The following is a 23,133-nucleotide window of genomic DNA, read 5'->3' on the forward strand; positions in this document are numbered from 1 at the left end:
TATGAGCTGCGATTAATTACGGTGGCCGTTACAAACGTCAGCGGGTCGGCTGGGGATGCAATTAAGAGAAGGTTACGGAATATGGATAGCAATTGAATAGCGGGAGCAACTAGAATTTTCTTTGAGTGGAACTTTTTTGAATTTAATTGTTTATTGAGGAAAATAAAAATTCAGAGAAACTTGATATAAAGTTAATTTGAATAAATGAGATTACTGAAATCGAACGTTACTTGGAACTATTCTTGGATATAAGTTCAAAATGGTTCTTAACTCGGAACAATCGTACCAAGCAAACAGTTGAGGGCTACCAATTTAAGTAACAAAGATTTTTTTGTAAAACACCTAATTTAATTATTCTTTTTTAATTTCTTTAGTTTCCAATTGTTTTCCTTTGTAGAGTAAAAGTTTAGCATAATGCCAAGCGCCTGCTTCTCGAACCCAAAAATAATAGTTCGTTCTAGCTTTCTCGTCAGCGTCTGTGCTTACATACCGAGACATCACTCGGGATCTACGTTTTGCTTTGGGCGTTCATACAAGTTGTGTGAATTATTTAAAAAAATTTCAAGCAAACGTTTATTTGATAACTGCTTGGATTTAGTATCTATTTGGTGACAATTTGATGCTAGATTTGATTTGTCGTCTAACCGGCCTCAAGTTTGTTGTCTGTTATGGACGAGATGAATTCGAATTACAGAAATCCAATGTTATGAGAGTTTATTTTGTGAAAATTATGGCTATGTGTGCCGCACCAGTAATCTTTATTCGCCTAACTCAACTCAACCTTAATGTTTTGACTTTATTCCACCACTTGTTCTAAACCGTGTCACTGTGCAGAGGTACGAATCTTGAATTGAAAGAAGAATACTTCTAAAGTTTCAATTCCGGGGTCCCGTTTCAAAAATTTCTGCTGAGATATTTTCCCAGTTTTTAAGTGCAACTATCTTCCGTTGTACTGAACGAAACCGCTATATTCTAAGTGACTCAATCAAATACCGGGAGGTTCTATACATATACAGGTCACGCGTCTCGATTTTATGGCATTCGTTGCTCGCATGTCAAACGAGCGACATGTTTATTGTAATGTTCGGACGGTACAATAAGCGGTAGATGCTACGTATAGATTTTTGATTATGTTGGCATTTACTCGCATCCGGGTTACCACATTCACAAATTTATCTGTGATGTCACAAATTTACTTTAAAATTCTTGGTTACTGATTATTTAATCATAAGTGCTTATCTGCACTAACAAACCAGTTAAATGAATTAAAATTAAATCATTAGTTTTATTTCCGATGGGTGGAAAGTAGTATAGGGGAACATGGGGATACTTGACCAGATTTTTAGTTAAACCTACGTAAATTTCTAAAAAAGAATTCAATCCTTCAAAGTTCCTTGAAATGTAATGGGCAAAAGTATTGTGAGTATTCATGATTTTTTGCAGAATTATTAATTTACTTTTTCGAAAGTTATGAAAATATTTCTGTAATCGTTTTTCTTGAGGAAGGCGTGGGGAGACTTGACCAAGAGAATTTTGAAAAATGAGAGCAAAAACCAATAGCATAAAACAAGTTGTAATCATTTTTGCCTTTCTCAATAGAAAGGTATTGCAATTGCTCTGAAAACCGACTTTTTAACGGAGGCCCGGAGGGCCGAGTGACATATACCATTCGATTCAGTTCGTCGAGTTCGGCAAATGTCTGTGTGTGTATGTATGTGTGTATGTATGTATGTGTGTGTGTGTATGTGTGTGTGTATGTGACCAAAAATGTCACTCATTTTTCTCAGAGATGGCTGAACCGATTTTGACAAACTTAGTCTCAAATGAATGGTGCAACGTTCTCATAGGCTGCTATTGAATTTCTAATGGATCCGACTTCCGGTTCCGGAATTACAGGGTGATAAGTACGAACACGCAGAAAATGTCGATTTTAATAAATTCTGCAATGAATGTATAAAGGTGAAAAATTTTCCAAAATATGACCACAACTGCTTCGATTTGTAGTATTAGGTCACTAACATCCATTCAAAGTCTATTTGGCCACATTGGCCACCATCCTCGGTTCCGGAAGCCCCGGCGGAAGTATCTAATTTCAGAATAACAGTCACATCGGTTTCTCGGAGATGGCTAGACCGATTCGACCAAACTTGGCCTCAAATGAAAGGTATTGCGTGTCCGTAAATGACTATTTAATTTCATCCCGATCCGACTTCCGGTTCCGGAGTTACAGGTTGTGGCGTGCGATCACATAGCAAATTGTGATTCAAACCGATACTCCGATGAAAGCAAAAAAGGTAAAAATTTCGCTAAAATGTCTCTCAAACAACTTAAATTTGCTGTTCTAGGTCACCGACGGCCAACCAAACTTTCGTTGACTACATTAACCACCATAGACGGTTCCGGAAGTGCCCGGGAAAAGCGGCCATCTTTCAAAATTTACGAACTCACATCAGTTTCCCTGAAATGGTTGGGCCGATTTTCACAAACTTAGTCCCAAATGATAGCTATAATATCCCCATTGATGTCTATAAAATTTCGTACGGATCGCTTATATGGTTCCGGAAATATAGACTAAACCGTCCGGTCACATATGAAATTCCCATATAAGCCGGAACTCAAATTTTTTTTCAAAGGGGGGACCACATGAAATTTCAGAAATCGAATTCGTATTTTTGATGCCAAACATCTTTAAAATGCATGAAACGTCGAGATTTTATGTTATCTCGAAAAAATTTTTTTTTATAAAAATCGACTTTTTGGGACTGCCGATTTCGCACCTTTTTGCCTTTCTCAATAGAAAGGTATTGCAATTGCTCTGAAAACCGACTTTTTAACGGAGGCCCGGAATTTTTTTTGATAAAAATCGACTTTTTGGGACTTTGCCGATTTTGCACCTTTTTTCAGTTCAATATTACCGTGGCTGTTTTTTTCTTTTTCAAAATTTTAGAACTCGAATAATGATTTATTTTCCTGTATATAGTTGTCATGTGATGTATAATAATAAAATGTAATATATGCGTTTAAAAGCTTTTAATGAATATAAACAACGCACACATTCTCGTGATTCATGATTGAGAAAGGCACAATTGCACCGCTAGGTGGATTAAAATAGGTTTTTTCAATATGTGTTGAGGCTCTTAGTACCAGAAAAAAATTAAAGAATTGTATTTCATGAATTCCGATTTTTTAATGCATTTCCTTTTTGAGAATAACTGTACTGAGCCTTATTAAGTATTTGGAGAAGTTTTCGTAGTTAATGAGCCCCTTCTTTTTGTTAAAACAACAGTTAGGGTGGTTCTAATGCTACCAAGATCAAAAAATTAACTTTTTAATCATTCTAGCTAGAGCCAAACGACCTTCAGCGAAGTTGTAGAAAGATAAATTTTGGAAAAGTTTGCTGAAGACATGTAAGCTCTATCATACTTTTTGTTTTACAATAAATTTAAAGTCGGAGCATAGGGTGTTTCTTCCAAATACAGTTTTATTACAATAACTTTTGCTGTATTCATTAAAAACTGAAGTAGTCTTCAGACAACTTTAAGATTGTTTCAAGGCGAATAATTTGTTTCATGGCACTATATATCTAGCTACTATTCGCGTTGAAAAGTTATGAGCACTTTTTCGCCAAAAATGGGGTTGTTTTGAATTTCAATATCACTCATTTGGGGCAAATAAAAGATAATTCTTTTTTAACTATAAATAAGGTCATGATTAGAGTTATAATTGAGCAAAAAGTGGCGAATACGATATTTTTCAAAATTTCATGAAAATGATTTAAAAAAATCTATTTTTGAAATATTAAGTGCTTATATCTTCTGAACAATAAAAGCTAGAGTTTTGATGTATTAGAAGAAAATGTTCGTCTTCAAAAACTCTGAAGAATATCTGAAGGAAAGGTTGGAAAGAAAATGAACACTGAAAAAGTTATAATAAAAATTTGGTTTTTCATGAATTGACTCTTTGTAATATGTTTAAATTACTTTCACGCTGAACAATATAAAAATGTTGTTTCGTTTTCATGATAAAATATTGCACTTTACAATACTTATCTATTATTTTAAATAGTGGGTAGGGTGGTTCTAATTTTTTTTAAATCAGAAAAATAACTTTTTAATGGTTCGAGATAGAGTTTCGCTGTCTTCCACAAAATTGAAGAAAATGAAATTTCGAAAAACTTTGTCGAAGACATTGAAACTCTATGTCGTATACTTTTCATTTTACAAGGAATTTACCAAAAACATTTAGGGTGTTTCGTAAAAAATGGGTTTCTTTGTATATCTTTTGCAGTTTTTATTTTTCATTAAGATCACTTTAGAAATACTTTCAGATATTTTGAAGGAGAAAAATTTGTCTTAATATATTGAACCTCTAGCTTCGCTCGTTAGAAAGTTATATATACTTTTTACTAAAAATAAACAATTTTTTGAGTAAATAGTGCAAGATATAAAAAAATACCGCATTTGCCATTTTTTGGTGATCTATACTACAAAGCATGCTATTTCATATAAAAGCAACAGTATTCAATGTTGAGTGCCCGAATCGAAGATAATTCTATTTGAAAAAGTTGCATTTTTTATATAAAAGTATTGATAACTTTAAAACGAAAAAAGTTAAGTAGTTGGTGTTTTAAAGCAAATTATGCGCCCTGAAATTATCTTTAATTTGTCCAAAGACTACTTTAGCGTAAAATAAAAACTTCAAAGGTTATAGAAATAAAACCGTTTTTTTAAGAAACACCCTAAAGCTTACATTTGAATTTCTCGTGCAATGGAAAATATAAAAGCTAGAGCTTGCATGTCTTCAGCAAATTTGTCTAAAATATGTTGCTCTACAACTTCATCGAAGACAATCAAGCTCTATCTCAAACCGTTAAAAAGTTCTATTGTAAATATTGCTAAATTTAGAACCACCCTAGCATCGGTTTAAACAAAAAGAAGGGCCTTGCAAAGTGCAACAACTTTGCCAAACATATTATAAGGCTAAGTCATTTGATTTTAGCAAAATGTTAAAATTCCTTAAAATTTGCATTCTGGACCACTGTGCATATTATGTTCACACGGCACGAAGCAAGCCATATAACTGCTAATTTTGTTGACTAGTACTATAAAGATATAGACTAGTGTTTAAGGTGGTTTTTGTGACGTGATTAACATTCACAGTAGGTACAACAGAATAGTAATTTTCAAAAAATTTGTACCTTTCTTCAGCTTATTGGCACTTGGTCCATTCTTCCCAACATTAGTTCTTACGTTCAATGTCGGGTTAATTTTACTAATAACTATTCCAATATTCCGATTAATTTAAATTTATGTCACTACTTCATAAGGATTTACATGGTATATGAATTTTATAAAAAAATAATTACTCTAGTATATATGTTCATACAAAGTTTGATAAAAAATTTTCATGATTAACCGCAAAATCATGAATTACGGAATATTTTCTATAAGCAAAGGATTTTTCACTCCAAACTTTTAAAATTAGCTGATGGGATCGAAACAAGTATAAAAATATTTAAAAAAAAAATATGAACCAAATAGAACACGTTATTAATAATTTTTAAATCTTGCGGTTCCCCTACACATGGAAACCCCCATTTCAAAACATCCAACCGAAGCTCGTTCGTGATTAATTCCCGCCAATTGCATGCATCGAGCCGCAAATCTTGAACACAAAAATTTGCAATTTTAGTCGAATGCTGATCAATTCTTCACCAGAATTCGTTTCATCAACACCGGGAAAGAAAGCGACTGAATTCATTAGTTTATGCAGCTCCGTGCTTGTAACCGGGGCCAAATGAAACACAAATCTAAGTAAGCGAAAGTAATCCCCACAACTTTGCCAAAGACGTCAGCTCATTTCTTCTGCCCAAAAAAAACTATGAAAAACTCACTTTTAGGAGAACACTATTACCGTAAGTTAAACCGTTACAACGTAAGCAACTGATCACTATTTAAAACGCTAGGGTAATCAGCCTATGTCGGCATTTTCAGCATAAATACAAATAAAAGTTCCATTCAGTGCACCTATTCTCACCTCAGCGAATAAATTGCAAAATTTGGCGCTTCTTGCCTTCAGATTTTTGGGCAACTACCAGAAATAAATCAGGAAATCGTACACCGTAAAATCCAAGAAAAAAAATTCTGTCTGAATTACTTGGTTCAAGTGTTTGTAACTAGGTCAAATTCTACTAATTTTGGATCAGAAAACTTGTAGTTAAAATTACGAGGCTATTCAAGAATCCATAGGTTACTTCAGTTTTGTGTTAATATGATAAATATTTAAAACGTAAACATAAAAGATGATAATGTCGTTCAGAAATGAGGTATTTCCATGGAAATTTCACAAAGCACTAACGAAGTATGACAATCTGTGGTTGAATTTTAAATGATTTTCTTTAAGTCCTTTTGCAATACACAACAAGTGTTTTTAAAAACCCATTCTTATGAAATTACTCGAATATTTTTTTGGAAATTCCACATGGACATCGTAAAGAGGGGAATTCCGGCTTCAAAAATTTCTGCTGAGAAATTTTTCCAGTTGTTAAATGCGAATAACTTACGTTGTACCGAATCGAAATCAAAATATGTGCACTAGAGTGACAGGAAAAAAATTACCCCTATCGGCCCATGCCTGAGTCGATTCCTAGTCCCACCAGGAGTACTTGCTCCAAATTTGAAGCAAATCGGACAGGTCTAGCTACCGGACCAACGTGCCTGAAGTTTGTATGTGATTTTTCGACAATTTACATGGAGAAAACCCACTAACTCGCATTTTCGTCGCTAGGTGGCACTGTATGGATCGTATTATCACTGTAAGTGAAAATAAGAACGATAGTTTAATTGCCTACAACTTTGTCGAAGACTGCTAGTGAATCCGGCTTTGTTAAAGGAAGTTATTAAACTTTTAATGAATTTATGTCTGAGTCAGTTTTGCATGGGGCGTAGCAGCGCATGGTTGTGTATCAGTACTTGATTGGCGCGAACTAAACATTTTTGTGAAATAATGGCTAGGTTTAGGTCAATAGTATGTTCAGAAGATTTATACTAAGTAATATGAGCCATGTTTTGGTTAGAAAATTTTAGTTCCACATTTTACCGCATAGAGCGTGCCAACACTAACTTTTCACCGGAAAGAGATAGAGATTAGGTGTTTTCCACAAAGCTGTAGAACAAGCATTTCTAAATAATTCTTCCGAACATCTCGATATTCTATCTCACTTCTATAAAAAGTTAGTGGTGGCGCCCTCTATGCGGTAAAATGTGGAACTAAAATTTTGTAACCAAAACATAGCTCGTATTATGTATTACACTTCTTTTGAACATACTATTCAGCTAAATCTAACCATTATCTCACAAAAATGTATAGTTGGTGGGAATCGAGTACCGATACACAACCATGCACTGCTAGGCCCCATGCAAAACTGACTCAGACATCACTTCGTTAAAAGTTTAATAACTTCTTTTAACAAAGCCGGATTCACTAGCAGTCTTCGACAAAGTTGTAGGCAATTAAATTATCTTTCTTAGTTTCACTTACAGTGAAAGTACGATGCATATAGTGCCACCTAGCGACGAAAATGCGAGTTAGTGGGTTTTCTCCATGTAAATTGTCGGAAAATCCCATACAAACTTCAGGCACGTTGGTCCGGTAGCTAGACTTGTCCGATTTTCTTCAAATTTGGAGCAAGTACTCCTAGTGGGACTAGGAATCGACTCAAGGGTGGGCCGATAGAGTTTTCAAAAATTCATCATTTTTCTGGGCACTCTAATGTGCACGTATTTAGTACTTAATTTTGCGAAATTAATAATTTTGAATAATAATTAATAATATGAATAATTTTAATAATATTCAATAATTTTAATAATATTAATAATTTTAAATAAATTATTTTGCAGAGCCGTTAAAAGGGCGTATCTAAGCACACACGGGAAGGTTATTTATACAGTTCCCGCGTTTTCGTTTTGTATCAGTCGATGCTCACTTGCCAACCGAGCAACATGTTTAACTGTGTTGTCCAGACGATGCAATAAGCGGTAGACGCTACGGACTTTCGGCAACGTTGGCATATGCACCCACTCGCACCTAAGTGTCTCAATAGAATACGGGTAGTTTACAAAAGAGGAGCGTGCGTGTTCGTTTTAATCATTCGTCGCTCGAATAATAAACGAGCAACATCGTGGCTTTGTTATCCGAACGGTACAAACTTTAGTGTACATGGAAAGTTTCAAATCGCACAGCGTGATGAAGAGCGCACAATAAACTTTGCATACAGCAAGGGAACAGGTTCCAGTTTTACACTGTTTAACTGTGTGTGAGCTAATGTCATCACTGGCGTCTACTATAGATGTTCGGTAGTGGAGGCATTATTAGCACATAGTTAAACCGTGTAAAACTTGCACCGATTTCCTTGCTGTGTGTAAAGTTTATTATGCGCTCTTCATCACGATGGACGATTTGAAACTTTCCATGTACACGAACGATTGTACCGACCGGATAATAAAGCCACGATGTTGCTTGTTTATTATTCGAACGACGAATGATTAAAATGAACACGCACCACCTCTTTTGTAAACTACCCGTATTTTATTGAGACAGTTAGGTGCGAGTGGGTGCATATGCCGGGTGAAATTCGCACGCCAACATGTTTTCGGTGGTTTCCAGGTACCTAGGGGTAGGGTTGTGAGTCTATTGACACACACTTTGAATGAGGAACTTAGGTATTAAACGGTGATATTTTAGAAAGATCGCGTAGCTTTAACGAGTATTTCAGTATTTCTTGCTAGAGGACTCTCGAAAGTTGGCAAATTTCGTGGAACAATGAAAGCTTAGAAATTCCAAAGGTAGGTCCAAGGGCATGAATGAGAGTCGTGATTTCATTAGGGTGATATCTCGGGTTATGTCCAATCATTATACGTTGAAAGCGCATCTCCGGCGTATTGGGGTTGTGTAGAACGGTCTTTGCGCTTGTGGCAACGGGTATCGTAACATTAAACATGTTGTCTGGTCATGCGCGTAGTGTTCTAGCGCCAGATCCGTTAAACGAATCCCTTCAGCCCCGTTCCAGTCCGAAATATGCTGGCTAACCTAGTATGGCTCTCATATACATATTTTTAAACACGATGTTTTTTTCCAAATTTAGCTATCTTTTCTCTTTTGGTTGATATGCTAACAGCTACCTAGAAATTTGGTCCCTGAAGAGTTCCCAGCGGATCAAAGGAGGCCAGTCGGCAATTCGGTTCATGATGCCCTGACAGTGATCTTCCGTTTGCCAAAAAACTGCAAGTTTAATTTCTTCTTTTCCCTGTTATTGTTTCTTCCTACCCCTCCCATCACTTTCCCTGATACGGTCCTACTACTCCGATGTTGCAAATAATTCCTTTTTTGTATGTTTTTTGCATACCTTATAAAAAAATTCTAATAGTGTTCGTCCTTATTTAAATTGTTAATCAAATAATAGATCTTTTTATAAAATTACAAATGGTACATCTAAAGGGCGAACACGAAATTATTGCGACACCGAAAATGTCATGCCAATTTTCTTATAATGTTTAAAATCAAACCAAAATTTTAGGGTAGTTTTATACATATATTTACTTCAAAAATCAAAAGAAAAGTTAATCGAAGGAGCCTTGAGTGTAAAATTGAACGCATTTTCGCTTGATGCCCTCCATCAAAGCTTTACAGTGTCATCCGGTACCAGTTTCTCAGTTTTTTCCATTTTCTTAACATGTCCTTCTCGTCTTTGACTGTCTTCTTGCTCTTCCGAAGTTCCCGCTTCATCATTGCCCAGTACTGCTCCACCGGGCGCAGCTCCGGACAGTTTGGCGGATTCATGTCCTTTGGAACAAAATGGACAGAATTGGCCTCATACCACTCCAGGACACTTTTAGAATAGTGGCATGATGCCAAATCTAGCCAAAATAGGGGAGCTTCGTCGTGCTGCTGCAAGAACGGCAAAAGGCGCTTCTCGAGGCACTCAGATTTGTATATCTCGCCATTTACTGTGTCCTTTGTCACGAAAGGCTCACTCCTCAGTCCACAAGAGCAGATGGCCTGCCAAATGAGATATTTGGAGGCGAACTTCTATATTTTCTTCTTCTTAAATTTGTCGTCCACATAGAACTTGCTCTTGCCGGTGAAAAACTCCAAACCCCGGAATTTGCTTAAAATCGGCTTTTATATACGTTTCGTCGTCCATCACACAGCAGCCATATTTTGTCAGCATCTTCTCGTAGAGCTTCCGTGCTCGAATTTTAGCCGTCGATTGTTGCCGCTCATCGCGGTTTGGGAAGTTCTGTACCTTGTATGTATGTAGTCCAGCTCTCTTCTTCGCATTCTGGACGTAGCTCTGCGACATGCCGATCTTTTTAGCCAAATCACGGCTTGAGACGTTGGGATTTGCTTTAATCATCCGCTTCACCTTTCCCTCCGTCTTTTTGTTCTCCGGTCCCGGTTTTCTTCCAGCTCCTTTGCCGTGGTCCAACGTCAACCGCTCCTGGAACCGCTTCAACACTCTGGAGACGGTTGAATGGTGAACGTTCATTTTTCCCAACTGCCGGTGCGACAGGTCAGGAAATTTCAGGTGTTTGGAAAGAATTTGTTCTCTCAACTCGCGTTGGCTCACCTCCATTTTCGTTGAATCGAAAAACACGACTTCGAGTTTGACAGCATGTAAACAATACACATCAATGAGAAAGTGTGCAAAATTTGGTTGATTTTTACCCAATGGTAAAAAAGTTATGCCCTGTTGAATGTGTCGCAATAATTTCGTGTTCGCTCTTTATAGTTCATCGATGAATTATGACTATGATTTAAACGGAAAAGAATTATTGTGTTTGTAGCCAAAATTGCAGCAAAAATTAAAAAAAAATAACGTAAATAGTGACTCACAAATGTTACAGTTGATGACACCCACTTCAAGACTCTCCGTTCACGGCAATGTAGTAATTTTCCTAGCCTACTTTCAGACTAGGTGCGTCCAATTTCACATAATCATAAAACTTTCTTCTACGTTTCGCCATTTCAGTTCCGAGTGGAAGCGTCATTTTCTGGAGAACTTGTGAACTCTAAACAATAATCAGAAATTGCAGCTCTCTCGCACGCGGCCGTGAATCGAACAGAAACCCAATAGGTAACAACAACAACAAGCATAAGACGCCCGTGGAAAAATCCAACCGCTGGAAAACTGAACTGGACTTCGTACCTTCGGCCACTCTGTTGGCTACGACTCAAAGCGTAAACGTTGGGTGTTATTGAGTAACAACAACGTGGAGCAGTGATTGAGATACGAAGACGACGACGACGACGACGTGACTCGGTTGCTTCGTTACGGGACACGGCCCATGGAGATTTAAAGGAAAACAGTGTAACAGAAATCATTAAATAAAATAAATCACACCCGTGTGTGCGGTTTTAGTTGCGGTTACCGCAACCACCATCGCAATGGAGCAGGTTCGGAAAAATTGAAACAGAGGAGATGGGAAAGGAAAAGTGAAAGATTAGATACTGCAACTCTTCTTCGACTACTAGATGCGCGCTTCCTTCTGGCTCGGTATCAAACCGTACTCAAAGCGCTCGGATTCCGCCTACCTATAGGCTGCTGTGAATGAGTACGCAATTTGCTGTGCTACTGCAAGTGATGGGAAAGAGTTGATTTATAGTGATTTTGCATTTTTTATAGAAATTGTGGTAAGTTGCGAAAAAAGATAGACCCGTCAAACAGAAGAAGGAAGTTTTATGCGGTAACGTGATCTTGTGTATGTTTTGTAGTAATTGCACCACTGGCTACTGGGCAATAATAAAGTAATAATCGGAACCTCAAAAACCAGTGTAGATAGTACACAGTGAGCTTAATTAAGATTTATTGGATATTTGGGGTTGGCTACTGGTGGAGTAACTGAAAAGTGTTCCAGGCAAGTGAAATAAGCTGAATTCGGTTGTTGGAAGTGCAAGTAAGTGAAGAAAGGAAGAAATTACAACAGCCTCAAAGTGTCGTTCAAAGGGGCAAAAATGCCGCCGGTGAATCAACCGGAGCCCAATTCCGGTCCACCGAGCAGAACGCCATCCATCATGGATAGTCCGACGTTGGCTCGTGTCGAAAGAGCTCGACTTCGGCAGGAAGCGGCCGGGCCGAATGGGAGCAGCCAGCAGGTGGATAGCCTGGAACGGGTGCTACTGGATCCAAAGGTAAGAGGTACAGATGTTAGATCCGATATTGAATTTTCTGCGACACATGTTTGTACAGCAGAATTTGATGCATAATTGTAGCGAGTAGCGGTAGGTTCGTAAAATATTGACTTCTATCGCATGTCTGTATTTATGCTTCCTCGATACAGAGCAACTCTAATCAGGTTCAATGATTAATGGTTGAATCTTCTACGATTTCCATGAAATATCGTGTTTGTGTAATTTGTCGTTTTTTCAGGAAGTGCATTCTGTAAATCAGAGGAGTATATCTAGAAAAGCTCATTAATTCATCAAATAAAAATTTCCTTCTGTAAAGTATTATTAACCCTCAAAAAGTTCCCTAGTTTCAAAGAACTTGTAATGTGAAATACAAATGATCGATCATTTTCGGGCTTTCGATTCTCTGACTGGTAAAACGACAAAAAGGAGGCTTTTGATTTCATTTGGTCTCTGGAGCGATGCTTCTTGAAGTCACAATTTTTGCTTTTTGATGGTTAAATTCATTAAATATATTCTCAAATGAAAAACTGTAATACTGAAATAAAAATATTTTACGTGTGTGGTGTACATGTGGTCTTCCTAATTAACGTGTAGCTATTTGACTGTAAGGACAAAGCGTGGTCGGCGCATAAGAAGTATAGGATAACTGGTTTTTTCTGCAGACAAACTTTATTGTCGATGCCCGGAAAAAAAATTCCAAGTCGCATTTGTAACATACTTCTTTACTTTTTTAATTATAATTGAATCTATGGTAGTGATATCGTAGAAATCGTTTGTGGAATTTTTATCTACTATTTCGACAGCTTTATCTGCTGATGCTTGACGTTTAGTGCGTGTCCATGTCGACTGCTATGATCAATACAAGAACTGGCGCATGAGACCAACGACTAACCCTTTGTATCGACACCAGTGTATGAAATCGTGAAGATCTTGATTAGAACGCCTTTTTGCTAGTTATAGATTTTAATTTTTTTTGATAATTCAATATTTGTCTGCTAAGAAACATTTGCAGTGAAATCAGTATCACATTTCTTACTTGTTGAAACTGGAAATAGGTGACTTATCACGATCAGAATGAAATAACAAGATTATAACAGAACACAATTTTTGTAATATATTGTGTTATAAATTAGGTCTCGTTAGTAGTTAAAATAACAGAAATTTATAACAAGTAATAATGCGAGATATAGTTTTGAAATATTTCTGTTATGTGTTTCTGGTCGGGGTGTGAAACTAATACACAGTTTGTTTTCACTAAAACAATATTCCATTTTATGAACAGAGGGACATCTTGCGATATTTAAAATCAACTGTAACTGTGGCATAAACTATCTCTACCTACCAATTCAGATACAGTTTCAGAATCATCCTATACTTGAAAGTAAGATAATCTGATATCGGAAAGTTCAACCAAATATAGAATTTTGCACTCATAGGAAGACTTCCCATGAACATCGACAAATTTGTACCTGTGTACAAAATTTCACGCACGCGTTCAACCTCAAACATGCTTCGTCTCGATGTACAGATTCGCCTCGAAAATCGAACCCAAGCGAATGATGTGCAAACTGTAGTTCAAACATCCGTATACATACACCTGGTGCTTACACGAGAACGATTCGTATATGACAAAAAGAGTCATTATGATGAGAGCGACAAAGAGAAAACTGGTGTCACGAACCTATGTGTACGTACACGGGGTTCGGTCGTGCAGGCGAACATGTGCACGTGTTTAGATATGAAATATCGTGTTCGAGTTTGTACACAAAATGTTGGGTTAATATGCACACAGAACCAGAACAAACATTGTGTACGCTGTTCATTTGGGAAGACTGCTCATAGCCCTTGTAACAAATAAGGTTTTATGATAGTTTTATAGCCACTCATAAAACCCAGATTGCACTTGTAGCGTACAATAAAACTTACATTTGCTACTTGAGAGGTGATTGCGATTCATGTTTTCTGCAATTAATAACTGGAAATTCCTCTTTGCAATGTAAATTGTAATTAACGTCAAAAACTTTTCCCACCTTGAGAAATTCTCAACCAAAATTGTCTCGCAAGTTTATAAAAACTACTCTTGTACTAATTTAAGAACATTTTAAGCAAACATGTAAATTTATCCTGAATCAAGATTTTGTCTACGGAGTAGTGTTTTGTCATACAGATAAAAATTATTTGAAACATCAGAACTATGGCTTATTTTCACTGTCTACACAATCTTCAAATGGGAGCTCAATATGGTTTAAAATCTAAGGATTATTATTTTGTATTATTACTTTTTTGACACATGGCATGGCGTCTTTTTTTATTTTCAATATGTAGGATATAAAACAATAGTTTTTCAACTGTTCACATTTGTTTCTTGCACTTTTCAAAATAGACGTATCTAACTATCATACTCTCATGGCTTATTTCCTCTTATGTTAAATTATCAGTCCCTCAACTCTTTCCATGATGTGGTGGTAAAATCAACCATCATTGAATCCACACTAGGAAAGTGTTGTAATTGCGCCGTAATAATAAAAAAGTACTGTTGTCTTGGTGTTTATGGTGTGTTAGTTTTTCCGTTAGTGATATTAGCTGTTTATTTTGAGATACTGGACACAGTATTATTGTTCTGCTGGGTGTACTGGTTGTTGGTTTCGAGATACTAAGCGCAGCATCTATTGATTGATAGCCTGGGGGGTTTAATGTCATCATTTCTTGTAATTTAGAGATCTTGTGTCATGCCGCAATTTTTTTTAGAACGGTCGCCTCTCTGAGGAAAAGCAAAAAAAAATCTTTGAAAATAGTTTCTTCTTTGGGAAAGTTTTCAAACCAAAATTTAAAAAAAAATGAGAAGGTTTGGCACACATTAAAAAATATAAACTGCACTTGAGAAGTTTTAATGGTGTTTTTTACGGGTTAAAATTTTTAAAGTAGGATTGTTTGACGCAATCCTTTAATTATGCCCGTTTGAGATCAAATTTTTCATACGGACTTTTTTTTGAAATGCCAAAACTTTTGAGGTGTGACTGGTTTTAAAACGCAGGTTGAACATAAATATTGGTTCCTTCCTGTTTCTGCACCACTTATGTGCAGTTGATTTCCCTGTTCAGCGTTAGTAACTGTTTTACCTCACAGACTATTCGCCTAATACGAGTTTGATTGAAGCAAACCATAATGACCTTTTCCCGTGGTAGGGACATTTTCATCGTCTGTTGCTGTAACATTATCACCACTAAGGAAACGGCACTGTACTGTTTAAGTAGTGGATTAACAACAAAGCAGTTCATAGAATATGCTCACTTTGCTAATATCTATTTTCCTTTTTTTTTTTATTTTGACTATTTTGGTCGCATTTTCTTTTTTTACATTTAATGACATTCAATTAGCTAGAGATTACCGGGTAGGGAAAGTTATAAAAATTTAGAGCCATAGTACTCAACTGAGAGCAAGGATGTGCGGTATACAGATCGGAAAACTTTAAGTGGCAGTGGTCATTAGAAAAGGCTTAATACCTTACGGGCTTAACTTTTGTAATCTGCTGATGGGGGTCGAGCTTAGGCAGCATAACTACGAATCACTCAAGTCCACCGGTATGCCTCCTTGTAAAGACAGACTTGTCCCTCTTTACCGTGAGAACCGACTACATACAACACGATCGGTTCTCACGGTAAAAACATGAGTGATTCGCAGATATGCTGCCTAAGCTCGACTCACATCAGCAGAAGACAAAAGTTAAGCCCGTAAGGTTTCAGGTAAGCCTGTTCTAACAAGTGTTCAATAAAAAATGAGAATTTTTTTCAGTCATGTAGTTGAAAACAAAAAACTTTTTTCGGCGAATTCAGTATTTTTATTAAAAACATAATATTTATTCTTCAAAAAAATGATTACAGGAGAAAAAAAAATGATGCTCAGCCGTACGATGCAACTTGGTCGCGATGCTTTCACAAGAGCACTGGACTCTACTGACGTCCATCTTCCGGATATAATGCCGGATCCTGATGGTCAATTGCTTCGTATTCTTGGCGCACCAATTATTTTTGTACACTAGGGTACTGAGGGATCCGAATAAATGCTCAATGTGACGGCACCGGGGCAAGTTGGTCGGGTTCCTTTCTATCAGCACGTACGGTATCTTTTTCTGCTCAAGATACTCCAGGGTCTTCTTGGCGTAATGGGAAGACACCTTGTCCAGCCAGAAGACGCACTTCTCATCCACAGTTCCTTTAAGAACGGCAGATGAATTTTCTCAAGACACTCCTCCTGGTACACTTCTTGATTGATGACCAGACCGCTTGGCTTGGACCACGGCTTTGAAATCCCTCTGTCCGATATTGCGATGTACAGCATAATTTTTTTTTCAAATTTTTGCTTAAACTTATATTTTACTTCGCTGGAATAGTAGCTGTCATTTTTTGGAATGTGGATCTTCGAGAGCGGAAAATAACTTTCGTCGTCCAGCACGAACGACGTCCCGCGGTAGTTCTTCGTCATTCACCGCACTGCGATTTCACGATCGCTATCTGCTCGTCCGTGTACTCGGGAGACCGAGTCTTCTTCCGACAGATGATGTTCTCCATCTTGAGGGTTCGGTGAATCAAGGCATAGGAGCAGTGATATTTTCGGCCGGAGTCACACAAAACCATTTTGTCCTTGTTGTCGAACAGCTTTTTCAACGATTCCTTCTTCTTCTTTTGCGTCATTATCTTCGCCGGACGGCCGCTACCAACCTTCCGCTCCACGCTCAGGGATGCCATCAGGATCCGGTAAACTGTACTCACGGGCACGTTTCGTCTCGAAATTGGTCTACCATAAACTTTTTTCCATGGTGACCATGCGTTTCGTAAAACCATACAACATGCTCGATTGAATTCAGAACACCCGAGCGAAAAGAAACATGTCACCCATTTGTAAAGAGTCCACGGAGCAATTCTCTTGGAGAGAAAAACATTTACGCTCTTTACTTTAATTACAGAAAGGTATTGAAAGCATTCTCATTTTTTATTGAACACCCATTAATGACCCTGTCACTTTTAGTTTTCCGATCTGTATACTTCACATCCCTGCTCATACTCGAGCTCAGTAATCTCTAGCTAATTAAATGTCGTTAAAATGTAAAAATGCAAACGTGACAACATATAGTCGAAATAAAAAAGGGAAAAAAATTAAGCTAACATTGAAATTTATCCTGAAACAAGATTTCCCTCCCGTTTCTCTTTTCTGCCGTTTTCGCACACATTATTATCTTGGTCCTTACGGTAGGATATTTCTGCATGTTTTTGGTTCTTACGTGTAGCGTGCATCCACCGTGTGCTAGTTTCCTCGTTAGAGATATTAATAACTATTTATTTTGAAGTCCTGGGCGCAGCCGTGATTATTGTTTTTCTGGGTGTGCTGGTTGTTGCTTTCGAGATACTATACGCAGCATCTATTGCTTGGAAGGCTATCTGTGGCTTAGCGGCAGGCGTCGATGGCTATCTATTTAACTTGCTCAAAATCTGGGTTACCATAGTGGGCCGCCTAGCTACAGAATTGATACAAGGAACGTGACTCGAGTTTTTTGTTTATAGTTTACAGATGCCGTAGTGAAATGGGAAGACATATGTTTGGTCACCCGCATTCTCACTATAGGAATGGCGTTGAAAACCTCGGGAAAGTTTCTCCATTTCTAGCGGGTTCCACTTATGCGTACTTCGACATCACTGTTTTAACGATTTCCGACTTAGTACGCAGTGCCAGATCGTGTAATGTTACCTCAATTTTCATAAATACGGGGAACTTGGTTCTAAAGCTGCTATATTCAATATCGTGTTGTATGTTGTTCTTCACAATGAAACGTTCTGCTTCGGCTATACTTCCAAACGCTTTTCGTACCACATTACGCACGTGATTCAACTGTATGTGCATCTTTTCCGTGCGATTGAGCTCCATATTCACCATGTTCAATTTACAACAAAATTCTACTGCGTCGATTTTGTAGACTACTTTCAGCAAATCGATATAGGTAGTTCATCTTCAATAACTGTTTTCCACATGCACTATTCGCCGACTATGAGTTTGATTAAAGCAAACGACAGTGGTGTTGTCCTACTGTACTGTTTGTGCAGTGTATAAAGGACACAGCAGTAGGTCGAATTGATTAGTGTGCTGCTGCATATAGCGGGTCGTTACTTAGCTTCTTTTCGGGTCGGGATGGAAAGGTAGACAGATCTAAGGATTAAAATTGCCTTAATTCCGTAGCAGCGCCTCTAGTGGTCAGATTTGAAATGTTTGACAGCGATTTGTTTGTAAAATACACGCGTTGCAGTGATGAAAGTTTTGTCTCGATAGTGTAATATTAAAAGATTATGCTAACATTGAATTTAAAACTGATCCTGAACCCCTCCGTACTGTGGCCAGAAGAAAATATTGTCCGAGAGTTAACCTAAAATCCATCTTGACATCAGAACCCGATTTGTAGAACGTCCGGGCGTTACTAAATTTTGCTTCATCGTTTTGCCCCGTTGCTTGATGGCAACCTGCGCGACGACAGATTCTTCGGACAGTACTCAGGCTCGTGGATAGGATTTTGTTCCGGGAGGGGTTTGAAAAATATTGCATAAATGTATCAATTCTGATGACTTGAGATACTCACTAGACACGGAACGAAATTTTGGAAAGATCTTGGTGAAAACACTTCAAGTCTAAGGAAATAGAAACTAAAAATCATAACATTATGTTGTCTACAAGGAAGGTAATAGTACATCTACGAATTGTTGATTTTAAATTTGATTTTATTATTTATTTACAAGTAACAATTTACTCTAATTACAAAAATGAATATTTAAGTAAAAGTGATTTGGGGCTAACCGAATATGACAATCCCCAATGGTGCTAGAAAATGCACGGTATCATAGACTTTTCGTTTACATGATGTAGAAGACGCTAAATCGAAATGAGTAGAAAAATATCCAAAGAATGTTCGAAGAAAGAGAATGTCGAAATTTGTTTAAAATCTTCTGATCCGGCAGGCGATTTGCAGATGCGGAGAATAAGTTCAATTTCTATTTTGTTAATCTGGCGTCTTGCAACTATTGTCAGTTCTGTGTCGTCACGTTAATTTGCTCAATATTATGATATTCAAAGTTTAAATTAAACAAAATTCAAGACTGGCCTTGGCCTGGTGGGTTAGAGGGTAAGGCGATGGTGTCATAAACCACTCGTCGTATGTTCGATCTCCTGCCACAAAGGATTCTTAGCGATCACTAGGATCATAGCTCTAGCTCTGCAATTATCCTGTACACTGATAATCGATGGCGAAACCTGTCGAAACAGAAGGTCAAGTTCTGCTACGAATCGTAGTATCAAGACTTTGCGTTGGTTTTTGATATTCAAGACTTCTGTGTACTTTAACACAATATGTTAGGCAATATCGTCAGACAAGTGAGAAAAACTTAATCTGTCTATTTAAATATTCATATTCTTCTATAGAGCCTAAATTCGCCAACTTTCTAGCTCTTTGTGGTAGTTGGATTTGGTATGATTATTTCAGTTAAACTCCCTAACTCAATTAATCAATTTGTTAAACAAATATATTGATACGAATCTCCTCAGTAATTAGCTAGTTTTTTTTATTAATAATTATTGGCTCCTGATCATCAATCACCTTCAATATTGAAAGAGTGCCTTTTATTTCTATCCGCAACGACAGCATCAGAACGCAATTCCGAAACACTCCTGCAGAAAAGTTAGAAAAGGTGATGTTGAGTTCATTCAAATTGATTGATTTTTATTTCCTCTAGTTTCCTCGTGATTCCTGATCATCTCACTCATTGTATTCCCCATTAAACCTAAAAAGAACGAGGTACTTTCACTTATGGAATGCATGAAATCGAAACGATAATCCCACTGTATTGACTTATAGACTCAACTAGTCACAACATTTTAGTCGCTTTCCGTGATTGCCTTTCGATGTCTGTTCGCTATCACGTCCGTTTCAAACTTATATGAACCTTAATTGAAAGCCATAGAAAGCGACTAAAATGTTGCAGCTGGTTGCAACATTAAGTTATGTTAGTCCTGTTGCTAAAATTAGTAATATACGAATGTATTTCATTCAAGGGTAAATGAGCTCGCATCTCAGTGAAACCGCTATTTTGCCACGTTCTGCCTAGTTTACTTTTTTACCTGTTTACTTGTGCATAATTTTAGGCCTTGTCGTTTTTTTTCATTTTAGCCGTCTCATTTCCATCTAGTATAATATCTGGCGAGTTTTATTAGCGATAACTTATCAATTTTTTCGTTCAGTCTTCTAAAACTTCTTCTAATTCTTCTAATATGTTTATTGGATTCGGTTCGATGCTTTAGCTAAATGGGCCCTCTGACATCTGATTTCTTTCTTGTTTCTTACCCTTATGGGTTACGAATGTGAGCTTCCTCGATGATGCTGCTGGCTGTTGACTTTGAGGTACTTGGCGCAGCTTTTCCCGTTGGCAATATTACCTGAACAGATGCCACAAATATGGAACTTTTTTTTGGTTCGCATAATGGTATTGGAGACCGTCCTGTACGAGTAAATGGGCCGGTTTATCCAAAATCTCATCACAAAAACACCAGTAGAAATCCCTATATGTGTCCTTCGTGATGGATTCCATTTCTTCCAAATGTGACGCGAATTATTTAGTAGCCACCGTGCATTTGAGTGATGTCAGGTCTTGTAATTGATCATTGATTTTCTCATCGTCCCCATATATTTGAGTACCGTAAACCGGGGTGACATTGATCACTTTTCGAAGTAATCATTGCATATTTTTAGACGCAACACATTTTTTTCAAATTTAATATTTTTAAACCATGTACTGATGTATGGAGAACAAGTTTGGATGGTTTTACCTAAAATTGTCCGCTTACAGCTATTTTTCCAAAAATGATTTCAAGTTGAAGTCCGTTTTCGCATTCCGGGGTGACTTTGATAACCTGCATGTTCACCCACATTAAGTTATTGATGTCAATGTTTTTCATTCAAATGTTTGTTTAAACTAATTCTGGAAAGATACTCATTGTTAAATAGATGCTAATTGGTATTATACAAAGTATTACAATGTACTGCACAATTCGAGTAACCAAAATTTATAATGGCATAATTTGTGTTCAATAAAATAAATAAAAAATTCTGAAAACCTTTAAAAAGGTTGCGAATTTTAGCTTAAAATAATTTGAAATAATTGCCAACTAGTTTCACAAAAAAAGTATTTGAAATAAACAAACTCTCAAAACTAAATTTGACGCATCTCAATCTAAAGAAAAATAAAAACTCACGAGTAATTTATTACTCTTGCTCAAATCTGTGCTTTATTTGTTTTATAAAAAATAGACACTATACGAAGCTTTGTAAAAATAAGGTAAAGTCAAATTTTGATTTTTTGTAGTTTTTGTACCCAAAAACCGAACAATATACTCAAAAAGTATAACAAATCAGTATTTTATAAGTTTAGAGTTGAAATCATTTCAAATTAAAATGATTCGGTAGACTATCCTGGTTTAATAAGCGATCTACGAAAAAAGTTTCGAGTGATCAAAGTCACCCCGGTTTACGGTATCTTGATTATAGCGTTGTCACACACAATCACGAGTTTAAAGTTGCTACGCGAAATGAATATTTAATAAACGTTACCAGAATTGAATGCCTGACATGGTAGAACTCGATAAAGGCGACTTCCGTAAGCCTAACCTCCATTTTTAGCTTTAGCCAATATTTCACATGGTGAATGCTCGGTCCAATGCACGTCCGGCCGTCAACAACCACCTGTATGTGGCCGGAGCACCGCTTCTTGCTTCAGCGACTCACTCATCTCGACGGAACACCACGGCAAGAATTAGGCTAACAGTTTTTTTTTGTTTAGACAAGGCACACAATATTTAGCCCCCCCCCCCTCTTTGGATACGTAACGGTACTGTGGCTGGCAACGATTTTTCCACAACAACCCAAACTCTGGGTTTCTGTTTATTGACCTAAACACGTACCAACTCAGCTGCCGAGTAAAAGTAAATTTGTTGTACTTGGCAAAACAAACTACAAAAACTTTTCCAAAGACATAATATGGCTAAGTTCTTTAGTTTTAGTAAAACCTAAAAAATTTCTGATTTTCTGGACCACTGTGGAATGGCGTAATTTGATTTGATATAAAATGTCTTATTCTCAAGTGTTCTTTTAAAGTTAATTAAAAGTAGGAAATTAGTTATAGTACCTTCGAAAAAGTTTAGCAACATAAAACATTGAGTCTTCCCGGTAAATAGAAAACAGGTAACTAGAATAATAATTTAGAAAACAGGATAAATACGAAAAAATTTTTTTTGAGAAATTGTTCATATGAGCCAAACCGAAGAAAAATAGTAATAGTAAAAGAAAATAGGAAAATTTAAAAATACAAAACACAAAATTGAAAAAAAAATAAAAATAATGAAACCTAGAAAAACAAAAAAAATCGGAAAATAGAAAGAAACAGAAAACTAAACATACATAAAAACATTATTTTTCAATCAAAACTTCTTGAAAAACTTAGTGGAACATCACACATAACACTATAACTAAAGAATATTAAAAATTTTACCAGTATTTCAGGCAAATATATAATAGAGGAATTGAACAAAAATTATGAAATAGAAAAATTCAATTATATCAAAACCAAATGAAAAATGAAAATGACTAAAAGCATAAAAAAGGAAAATAAGAAAACGATAAAGATAAGTATAAAATATAAAAGAAAAATATAAAAAATTCCTCGAGGAACATAGGAAAATATTAAAATAATGGAAACAATTAAAATTAGTGGAAAAAGTGTATAAAAATAAGAATAAATACAAAGTACTGACTTACTAAAATACGAAAAATTAGAAAATCGAAAAAATAGTGAAATTTCATAACAGAAACCTAATAAAATTAAAAAAACGAGAATGCTATAGACCAAAATAGGAAAA

The 23,133-nt window shown here is 36.5% G+C and overlaps 1 protein-coding gene across 1 annotated transcript in view; it reads left to right on the plus strand.

Moving 5' to 3' along the window:
- The window catches only part of LOC131679164 (uncharacterized protein DDB_G0283357-like), a 469,006-nt gene that overhangs the window by 32,007 nt on the left and 413,866 nt on the right, over positions 1-23,133 (plus strand). The window contains exon 2 of the mRNA XM_058959797.1: positions 11,030-12,189. Coding sequence (XP_058815780.1) covers positions 12,013-12,189 — 177 coding nt within the window. The 5' untranslated portion in view covers positions 11,030-12,012. The remainder of the gene's footprint in view (positions 1-11,029; positions 12,190-23,133) is intronic.

The sequence above is a fragment of the Topomyia yanbarensis genome, chromosome 2 (assembly GCF_030247195.1).
Source record: "Topomyia yanbarensis strain Yona2022 chromosome 2, ASM3024719v1, whole genome shotgun sequence".
NCBI lineage: Eukaryota > Metazoa > Arthropoda > Insecta > Diptera > Culicidae > Topomyia > Topomyia yanbarensis.